The sequence below is a fragment of the Seriola lalandi genome, unplaced genomic scaffold, assembly GCF_002814215.2.
Source record: "Seriola lalandi dorsalis isolate HSWRI2012SDOR001 ecotype SW California unplaced genomic scaffold, Sedor1 jcf7180002052274, whole genome shotgun sequence".
Taxonomy (NCBI): Eukaryota; Metazoa; Chordata; class Actinopteri; order Carangiformes; family Carangidae; genus Seriola; species Seriola lalandi.
Genome location: NW_019522827.1, coordinates 4,157,144 through 4,168,740, shown reverse-complemented (window position 1 = coordinate 4,168,740; position 11,597 = coordinate 4,157,144). Strand labels below are relative to the sequence as shown.

Sequence of the window (11,597 nt, the reverse complement as noted above, 5' to 3'; positions counted from 1 at the left end):
AAGATGATGTAATTAACTAAATAATAATAAAATACAGCATTTCTGTTTGTTTCATGTGTTAATCTGTTCAGTCCACACAGATCTGATCTGACCTCACGGTTTAAACAGTCACTGGCTTTTCAAAACAGTTTGTCACATTTTGATCCATACACCAACTCGGCCAGCTCAGCCAAACGTAAAAACTTTTTTTGTAATATTTTGACTTTGTTGTTTTTTTTATTTTTGGCTTTTCCAAATGCACATAAAAACAGGTGGCTGGAAATGCACCTTTGAGCTCTTGGAGATCGTGATGGGCATATTAACTTTTTTTTTCTTTAAGTTTTATAAAAGTTCAAAGAGGTTCAGTTGAGCAAAATGTCCTTAAGCCGAGGTCCAGAACTTTGGGGGGAGGGGTTTGACTGGGGGGATTATAAATAACTTTTTAACTAACTTTAATGACAATTAGGGCCTGAGCACCGACTGGTGTGAAACTGTAGTGATAATTACATTTTTGTTTTCATTTCAAGGAAATAGGAAATAAGCACTGTAATAAGTAATAAGTACAAGACAGAGAGCTTTTGAAAAATGTGCATCTTCAAATGAAGTGTTCAATAATGATCTAAAAAGTGTAGCTTGACTTTCCTTTTTTTTCTGTGAACTCCATTTCACATCTTCACAGTCTCAACACATCTCTAAGACTGAAAAGCTTTGACACCTCCTTTTCTCTTTCTTTCCCTCTTATATCCCAGTCTCCCCACTTATTTCTCCAACACTGACAAGAGCGGCAATGATTGGCTGAGTAGTGTCACGTGACCAGTACTGTAAAGGCCAGAAACTGTGCCTGTTAAAATTGAAATGCTTCGTCAAGATTGAATGATTCTCTATCATTTACAGGCTATAGGTCCTGGTGCGGACAGGACGGCATCTGGGTCCCGATCCGGACCACGGCCCACCTATTAGTGACCTCTGCTATAGACTTAAAGTTTAACTGTAAAACACTGACAGATTAATCGGTGATGAAATGACTTGCTGATCTACTGCATTTCTCATGATGAATTAGATCTAGTAGATGTTGAGATACTGGATAGTACGAGTGAAATGTTTGATCTGCTGGTGACGCTGAAAGAAAAGTCAGAGGATCACCAAAGTCATTAGGATTCATCCTTGGATATCACCATGGATACCTCAGCTGGATTTCATGGCAGTTCACCTGATAGTTGTGGAGAAATTTAAGTCTGGACCAAAGTGGTGGACCCACAGACCCTGGAGCCATGCCACTAGCAGGGCTTAGAAACAGCCTAATTCAAAACTTTAAAAGTTGGAGTCAGGAACACAAAGTGACGAGAGGTAAAATCCATAGGTAATGGATTTTCAAATGTGAGCTGCTCAGCAAAGTCTCCTATTTGTCACTGTGTTTAACTGTGTGAATGCGTAACTCCCCAAACTGAACAAAATCACAAACCAGAAACAGAAAATCGGCTGCAGGATGACTGATAAAGGATGTGAGTTGGTCGGACTGAAGAACAGGACAGCATTTGGAAGGAAGAGCCTTTCCTTAGTGGCAGTAGGTAAGGGAGTGTTAGAGACCTTTAAGTGAGAAAGCAATCCTTTAACCAATCTCTGGCCAACAAAAAGTTGGCTAATCATGTGTTTAAATGCTCAAACCAGCACTTAACGTTAAAGAGCCAATAACGCTATTTTCAATTATTGAGGCAGGGAAGCGACGAGGACACGTAAAGGCACATGAAGGATCAACCACACTGGCTCTGGTAAATCCCACTGACGTTGTGAAGACTGGTATGAACAGAACATCACTAACTATGCATCCATCGACACACAAAGTGCTCAAAGGAGAATTGTGACACATAACTCGTGGGAGAAAGGGGATGATTTCTGCCTTGACGCTCCCTCTGATGTTGTGTCAGAGGCGGAATGAATGTGACTTACTCAAAATGTGGATTCATTTCTTGATGCAACGGCAAAGGGGGACACGAATGACTCATCTTTCCTCAGAGACAAGGATTCTTTTGTTAAGAGTTTTTCTTGCCAGAACGAGGCCTCTGCGCTATTTTCCTGCTGTTCGATGGCAGGGGTGATGAGCCAGAGCACCTGGGAGGGCTGCCGGCCAGGAAAAAAAAACACCAGGCGTGGAAACGGCAACGGGCCATTGTGATGGATGCCCTGTCATCTCTGCGCCGCACCCGATGACACATGTTCAATCTTAGTCCCGCGGCACCTGTTGATAGGGTCGGATGAGATTTCACGCCACTGTGGAGCTGTGTGTGTGTGTGTGTGTGTGTGCATTCGTGTGCGAGTGAGTGAGTGAGAGGAAGTGTGACACATAGACTGGAAGAAATCAAAGTGACAAGGAGAAGGAGTGAGCCAACGAAAACGAGAGGATTTATACCAAAGACAGGAAGTGAGGCTTTTCACTTCCTATCCGGCCATCTATCCCCCATCGCAAGTAACGTAACCTACATGAGATCTGCATTTGGGAGCTCAAATTGGAATTCGTCAGCATCACTTACACTGAGCGGCTTCACTGAATTTCATCATTTTTGGCAGCAACAGCAAATTGCCTGAGACAATGACAGCTTGAAGGACAGTAAGACACGAGGTGAAGAGTGGAGAGAAAAGTAAAGGCTCCAAAACAAATCTAATTGTGTCGTGTTTTGTTTGTTGTTGCTGGCACTGTCAGTTGATATTGAAATGTGTGTGGCTTATGTCCCAGAGTTGATATGAGCAGTGAGATAAAGCAAGTCTGACACGAGCCACATTTTAGAATTCAGCATGAAAATCTGCAGTGTGAATATAATCAGCAAAGAAAAACACACATATACTGACAAATACGAAGAAAAAGAGAGGAACAGAGATGGAAGATTTTCCTTTTTTTTCTCCTCAACTCATTTAACTGAAACCGAATCTATTCATCAATGAGGTTTATTATGCAACACACTGAAAGGTTCATTAATCTGTAATTAGCTGCATGTTGTAAATAATTCTCAAAATAACTGCCTATCACATTTGAGTACAACTTTAATGCTGCTAGTTGGTGTTGGAAAAAAAAAAATCAGGAGCTACTGAGCTCACTTAATGAAACATCTGAGACAATGCAGCCTTCTATGCTGAAACTGCCCCTCTCTTCCTGTATTACAGGCAGGTAGCAGTTCGTTACAATCACGTCATATCTACCTGCCGGGCTCTGAGTCCTGCATTAATCAACTGAGAAACTGCGCTGACCCCACCGTCACCAGCCCTCCACCTCTTTCTCCAATTAAGCCTCGCGTCCTCGTTCCTGCGAGTCTCTCAGGGATCTCGGTCAACCGCAGAAGACCTCTAAACCCCCATTCATCATAATCATCATCCGCCATCCACGGCTGGCATGAGTCGGCTGAAAACGGCAGCTAACCAGGTCAGACAGCGGCCGCAAAGAAAAGAGCGAAGGCTTTAGTGCTGCCAAGTTATTACATGCAACTGTTACACGTTAATATGTCTAAAAATGACTAGACCTATGTTATAGATTTTGTTGAATTTTGTACTTTCTAGCAATTTTCCAATCTAGAGAAGTACCTGATTTTGATGAAATCAGTGACATCATATCCCCTACTTGTATGTGACAGTGTTGTGGTTGCCTGCTAGAAGCTTAAAAGCTTATCCAGTTTTAAGCCACATGCTTAAGATACACTTTTACATCCTGCTTGTTTTCAACTATGTTTTTTAACCGGATGAGGGATCTTAGTCATCAGATATCTGGATCTTAAATTATCAAAGAAAAAAGCCAAGCAAATGTTAGACAGCTCAGCTCCCAGCTCCTCCGAGACGTCCTTGGTCCCCTGATCAGCATCGGTGAATCACTGACTTCTAACATGAAACTGCTTTTTTCAGGGTTTCTACTGGTCTTAATCTTTCGTCGTTTGTTATGGAGAGGAGGACACCTTTGTGGATAATTCGGCTGCTGTTAAAAACCTCCTGAACGTCTGGTTCATAAGTTATCAAAGAAACAATCGAAGAAGGTAACCAGTCTCAGCTCCCGACCCTTCCCCGATGTCTCTGTCCGCCGTAAAGCGTCGGCGAAACACTGACTTTTAATGTGAAACTGCTTTATTCATTGTTTTTGCCGGTTACAATGACCGGGTCTGTTTGTCATGGAGAGGAGGAGACCTCTGTGGTAAAAGCCTCCTGAACGACTGACACTGAATGAATCCAAACCAGGAGAAGCTGACAACAGTGATGATGAAGACAATAACTCCCATCATCCCATGCTACTTTCATGAAGTCACCCAATGCCATTTTTTTGTTATAGTTTTAATTGAGACACCCCTAGAGGCAGAAGAGGTTACACACTGTGTGTTTAAGGTGACTACTTTATTCTTATAGTGTGCATCTCAACTGAAGATGAAAACAAAGAGGAGCAGGAGGAGACAGTTGGACAGAGTCATTTAAGAATATTGGGGTTAAACGAGGTCAAACGAGAGCAAAATGAATAAATAAAGTTAATGCATGACTGGATCTAATTCACTGCTTTAAAGGTGAGAATGTTTGCTGGCTGAAGCACCTCAGGCTTGATTCCCCACTGCTTAAAGAGCCTGATGTCAGAGGCGCAGCTGTCGGCTTCAGGGCAAAAACACTGTCAGAAGACTGAGAGGGTCTGCGGCTTGCACCCGGCTCATTAAAACAGTGTGCTGTGTTTAACATTTTAACAGCAGTTACCACATTAGTCCACTTGACTTCACCCATCAAAACAATTAATGTTAGCAACCAAGACCAGCGCTGAGCTGACTGTTAATGCTCTGCTTGCCTCTACACTGTATTTAAAGTTTGCATTGTGTGTGTTAGACAGTGATACAAAGGATCTGTGCAACCTTTGACAGCTGATATAATGTCAGAGCAAAGACCATTTTGCACCTGTCCCTGACTTTCTTTACTCTGCTCTCTTCTGTCTTTTTAAACCAACATTAAACTCTGGACGATAACTGACCTCTTCATGTCAGTTATTGTGGTGATTTCCTGTCTTACACTACTCCCCTGATACAGATATGGCTCTAACATTTGCACCTCAGTTTGGAAAGTGATGAATTTAAATGTGTTCTGCTCTTGCAAATATTTCATCAACTACATGACAGTGGTTTGTGTGACAGAGCTGAATGTTAAAGAATGTCTCAACAACCTGAAGCTGTGTTTAACACTTAAAAGCTTTATTTTCTTCCTTTAAAGACCTTAAAACCTGATTTAACTGAGTCCAGTGTATCAGTCTCTTCACTGGCTGAAGCCATGATCATGATCAATAACTGAGGTGCAGCTGCAGAGGATTTTCTGACAGAATAACACTTTATAATTCTATTTCTTTTAAAGTTAGACCCATACTACGTTTGTTGCAATTCACTGTGTTGCCACTGATTTAATAATAAATTATCAACACACACACACACACACACACAGGCTAACCTTGGAGGCAGAGGTGGTGTCCACAGTGGAGGAGGTGATGGCAGTGGAGGCCTCGCTGATGGTGGTGCTGGAGAGCTGCTCGCCCGCCGGTTTGGACATCATGCGAGCACCCTGCGGCCTAGACAACAACACAGCACAGTAACACAGCTTTTTCAACAAAAAAAAAATGTCTATTTTTTTTCCTTCTTATTAGCATATAAAAAGTTACATAATACTAGTATTAAACCAGCAAACCAGTGAGCCAATCATTTCTGACCCTTCCAAACCAATTTAAACTGTAAACGTCAGCCAAAAGCACTGTTAATATCCTTGAACTTTAACTCTACTCTTTAGTTACAACACAAACAGGATTCAGTGTTAATACAGCAGTGACAGAGAATGAAGCGGCCATAATTAGCTTACATCAGAACAAAATCATAACAGCAACAGCGAAACAAATATTGAAACAAAAAAAAACAAACAAAAAAAAAACCTTTTTCAAATTTGATTTATATTTATGGCTCAGTGCATGATCTCACACTTTTTCTTTTAAGTGCTCGGCCTATTATCCAGTCTACAGTCATGGTTACACCCACTGAGGGTATGGTGACTGATTACTGCCTTTATTCAGCTTCGTTTGAAACTTTATTATTTTGGGGGTTTCTAGAGTTCAGGTTAGAATCAGGTTAGGGTTAGGCATTCATTTGTGATGGTTAAAGTTAGGGTAAGGGTCTAGGGAATGCATTATGTCAATGAGGGTCCTCACAACTGAGATAAGACAAGCATGTGTGTATGTGTGTGTGTGTGTGTGTGTGTGTGTGTGTGTGTGTGTGTGTGTCTGTGTCTGTGTGTGTGTGTCTAAACCAGACAGCCAACATCTGACAGTGAGGCAGCTGAATGAACTGAAGCCAGGATGGCCTAAATTTTCTCCCTCTCCCCACAGCACACACCTTGGAGGGCAATGAATAAAGTCTCTCCTGTGAGTGTTTACGTGTGTGTGTGTGTGTGTGTGTGTGTGTGTGTGTGTGTGCGTGTGCGTGTGTGTGTATGTGTGCACAACATCTATTTTGCCTTTCCACCCTCAGGTTGGTGCAGACCTATTACCTTACATGACCGTTGCACAACAGGAGGCTGATAAATTTACTCACGAACCAGATTCACAGCAGAAAAATAAAAGCGCACACAGCAGGAGACTGCATTATGTAACTGTGTACTTCAAAAAGATAAATTAGCACCAGGCTCTACACTGAAGTTTTCTTTAAATTATTCTGATGCTTCCAAAATGACTGGTGTGTTGAATCGAATCTGTATTATGTTTCATGATGGAAATAGGAAGTGTTTTCATGGCATTAAGCCTTTTATGCCTCAGACAGAGAGGAACAAGAGAGGAACAAGAGAGGATATGAGGAGAGGTGGGAGAGGTGACTGTTGCCAGAGTACAGACTCAAACCAGGGACATCACAGAGGAATGCTGAGTCAACAAAGAGTTTTGCCCTAATTGCCCCCAATTACATCATTAAATAAGTAAATGTATGTGAACAGCGTCATTGGCCTGCAGCAGCGACAACTTCAACATCTATTCCCTCCATAGATTTACAATCAGCTGCTGAAACAATGACAGCAGTGGGCAGATTATGAACTGATTATTATGAATTCAACAGATGAGATCAGGTCGTCTGCATCAGGGGTCAGCAAGTAAGTTTGGCCCCGGGACAGTTTTTTTTCTAATCCATTAGATGTCAGGCCAGATCATAATCAAATGAATGTGCAATAAGCAACACACATGTGCAATATACCTCATATGCTGGTTTTGTAAAGGGTTAGGAATTGTACATATAATATCATTATTATCTATTATTTATCTTTTTAAGTATTTGTTACTGTCATTTTGCAGTTCTTCTTTCTTGTACTGTCCACTTTGCTGCTGTGACACTGCACATTTCCCCAGTGTCCTATCTCATCTCACTTAAGAAATTGATTGATTAAAAATGCAACTGGAATTTTCTGTTACTGTTCACATGTAGCGCTGTTGCCCACAGTCACATATTGTACATTACATCACACATCGTACTGTATGTCTGCTATTTTAAAGGTCTGTCAATCAGGCAACAGAACCTTTGGACTTTCCTGTCAGAACACGTTTCAGAATAAAAGCTCACAATAACTTCAAATAAAACATTGCTGCAAAAAAAAAAAAAAAAACAAATTTTCTCACGCTTTTATTTTGTATCACTAAGAGGAAGTGATTCTGTGTTGCCGCTATGATGGCCTGATGCGTGACTGTGTCTGTTATTCACACAGATTCATAAGCAATTTCAATGACTACGTAACTTTTTCAGCCCGTAGAGGACCATGCGACCATTATTAACACAAATAAAAGCACGTCAGACTACACAGCTGGACTGCATATGTTGTTGCATTTGAGCCGGAATATGCAGCATTTCATTCATGCGGACAGTGCACAGTAAGTGAGGGAGCAATGCGAGCGGTGTGAGGCCAGAACAGGTTGTACAAACAGCTCCAGAGCTGCGTCAGCTGTGATCAAAGGACTGTGAATGAACGAGTCGCTCCACAAAACAAACTATTGAGGGATCAGTAACAAGCGTGACACCCAGACCTTTCTGAAAACATCCTGTACAGCGGTTTCATGAATTGTGCTCGACTATAAAGAAAAAGAAGAACCTGGCATTAAAATCGTAAAATGCACTGATACACGTGGGTCTGAGTTCAGGTTCAAGGTTCAGTCTTTCTGTTCAGGCGTTTGCTTTTCAGTCTGAGACACGCTGCTAATCTTAGACTGGTTTTCAACAGGTGCTTCCCACACATACATCCAGTGATTTATGTGCACAGCTCAGAGCAACACCCAACAAACGTCACCTCAAACAGACTTGCTAACAGGCTACAATAAAAAATGAACAGATCCTCTTGTCTGCTGTCTTTTCTATTGCTTACTGAGCTTTTGTTTCAAAAAGAGAAAAACCAACTCTCACTGGAGAATATGGTCTTATTTATTTTATGGTATGTTTACGGATGGTTATGTTGGTCAGGTTTCCAAGGATACAGGTACAGAATGAAAGCCTTTAAATTCATTAGCAAACAGCTTGGCAGCTTCAACAACTACACAATAATACCTCTGTCTAATTCTTCTTGTTTAGACAGATTTAACTGTACGTTACTGACAATCAACCACACTGAGTTCTTGTTAGAAGCTGGATTATCATTCAGATCCACTGAGGCCCAGAAAGCTGGAAAATTTCATCATCTGTCAATAAGTTCACGACAATTGGATTAAATGTTCATTTGTTTCGCCTGCGAACAATTTGGAAATCTCCATTAAATGAGAGTTTTCACAGGACAAAGACACATCAGCAATATCAACTGAATTGACCGTATGGATCTTGAAGTGTACGCAGCCACAGTGAGAACTGACTCTTCTACATGTACAATGCTGATCATGTGTCTGTCAGATGTGACCAAAAATTGTTCAGACAGGCTTAAGTTCTGTTGGACTTACTGATAAAAATGTTTCGGTTTTCACCATCATCGTAGAATTAATGAGTTATTTCTGTTGTTATTTGTAGATTCTTCATAAACGGCATGGATAGAGTTTAACAGCGAACTCAAACAGACAGCTGTGAGCTCATAATGTTTTGGGCTATTGATGGAGCAGTGCAGCTTCACCCTCAGAAGGACCTGCATGTCGCATCAACAGAGGCCTCCTGACTGACCATCTGGGATTTGCTTCATGCTTTATGTTAATAATGTCATTGTACCCAACACATAGTGTGCAGAATTTTTGGCTTCGATCTCCTTCAGTTTCTGAGATATAGAGCCTTTAAAAAAAAGAGGTTGTGGCCCTAATAAATGTGTTGCTAAAAAAACTGCAACGCACCACAAGTCATTACTTTTGAACTATTCATGCTGCGTGTTTGAAATTCTCAGGGTTTGTTTCACAATATTATATGTCTTTAACTACTAAAATGGTTCGCCTGCAGCTGCATAACTGCGAATGTATGACTTAATGAAAATTGTATTCAAAAAAATCTTTTCGTCCGTCGGAGCCCACTAGATCCTCACGCTGAAACATATCCGCTTGGTTTATATGTGTAATACTCATGTTACAGTACTTTCTTAGCAACTAGGTGCATGTCTGGAGGAAATCAAAATGTGTCATTTATGAGGAATTCAAAATGAAAACTATGATTTCACAACTGTATCTAAAGTGCATATTGCCCATGTATGACAAAGTCTAGCCTGAATATAGTTATACCACTGGAAGGAGCATGTTTCAACTAGTAAAGTACTAGTGCAAAATGTTACTGTGGTGGATTTTCCACTGAAGCACAGACACTGATCAACCCAAGGATTGATAATAAGATTAATATTGATCAATAAGGGGACACAGCTCACACAAAGTTGGCAAGTTTAAGGGTTCCTTGTCCCAACAATAGAGGGCTAATCTTTTTTTAGAACGAAGAACAAGGGACAAAGAAACAAACAGAGATCAGTTGATTAAATATCAGCTTATGATTACAACCAATAGTACACATCCACGAGATACATATACATGTCTGCTGCTTGCGTATATGTCCTAAGACACAAAAAGAAACCTAAAGTCACATAAAGACTCATACCACGCGCAGCTCTCGACGTCTTTAAGCATTAACAGGATGAGGAGAACAGTGGGCTTCTTCAGTGTAAGAGCACGTTCACTTCTAATACACAATCAATATCATGAGAGAAAATCGTGACTGAATGAGTATTTGACTTATGGTGGTATAAAAAAAAATGACAAACCAATCATTTCATCTTCTATTGCTTTCATGTTATAGAAACAGAGACAGATGAATATCACAAAGTTTGGTTATTTTACTTTTCTACTTTTATTTTACCTTTTCATTACTACTTATCTACCCTCGACTGTGAATGACATCTGAACATTATACATTTAACATTTACATCTATAGAGCGGTGCAGGTTGAATAGACTACACACACACACACACACACACACACACACACACACACACACACACACACAACAAATCCCACCAAAAACGTGACTGCCTGCTCGCTGGCAGCGCTCAGTGTCTCTGTGCACGATGACAGCCGCGTCATTGCTGCTGTCGCACTGTGGTGAGGCGGCTGAGACAGATGAGCTGGATCTTTTATTGTCAGCGGGCTGACACCAGGCGGAGTATATGTATAAATTTGTCTGATTAGTTTCAGAGGGGAAAACGGTGGCAATGTAATGCATTCCTCCATGCAAGAATCAAACCTAATTACCTAGAGCTCTATTTCTCTCAAACACAGACTCCTCTATCTTTTTCAAATAAATCACTCTTACTTGAAGCTGCTTTATTTCATCTGACTGTCTCTGAGGCTTCTCTATTACTGATAACTGCTCTTTTAGAAATGCTCTAATTAGTCTGATTTAAAGATATTTTTGTAATTATTTGAAATATTGGTCTGTCTTGTAAAGAAGATTCTGTTGTACGATGCAGCCGTCCTCCCTGTATTTCTCTCTCTCTCTCTCTTACACAAATCAACAGACTGAATGCACTCTCATCTCCGCCCTCCATATTTACAGGCTGCACTGTAACACACCGACACATCCACCAGTTTCAGCCCACTACCAACGTCTATCTACAGCTGCATAATGTAAATCTCTCAAATGTGGTGTGGGTGGGTTGAGAGAGAGAGAAGGAGAGAGAGAGAGAGAGAGAGAGAGAGAGAGAGAGAGAGAGAGAGAGAGAGAGAGAGAGAGAGACATTAGCTCTGTTTTCATTCTGCTGTCAAGAGAATTTCATGCAAACTTGTGAAAGGTCAGGAACTATTAAATGTAAATTAGATGCATTTTCATCAAAGTCTGAGTCAAAATAATGTATTCACTGGAAAGATTTAAATAGAAGTGATTTTTTTTTTTTAAATGACTGGTATCAGGGAAAGTCATTGTTCTGTGATTAAGAGCTAATGTTGGGCAAACTTTACGCTCTCCAAACAGCAAAACATAGACAGGCACTGCTGGCCGATAATAAGTTTTTCTTGTTGTTTAAGGCTTTGGGGACATTTTGTCATATTATTCAGCTTTTGATGTGCTTCCATTTGCAGAGCATAGCAAGAGAACGACAAGAGCGTTTCTGGACAAAGAGACCGAGATGGAAAGCGAGATGACGTAAAAGATTTCTGCACAGA

General features: G+C 40.8%; 1 protein-coding gene across 11 annotated transcripts in view; it reads right to left on the bottom strand.

Annotated features, from left to right (window-relative positions):
• Positions 1-11,597, bottom strand: part of LOC111650336 (pleckstrin homology domain-containing family A member 7-like) — a 162,730-nt gene that overhangs the window by 50,437 nt on the left and 100,696 nt on the right. For all 11 annotated transcript variants that reach the window (XM_087172341.1, XM_023400209.2, XM_023400208.2 and 8 more), the window contains one exon: positions 5,425-5,542. In XM_087172341.1, the coding sequence (XP_087028467.1) occupies positions 5,425-5,542 (118 nt within the window). The remainder of the gene's footprint in view (positions 1-5,424; positions 5,543-11,597) is intronic.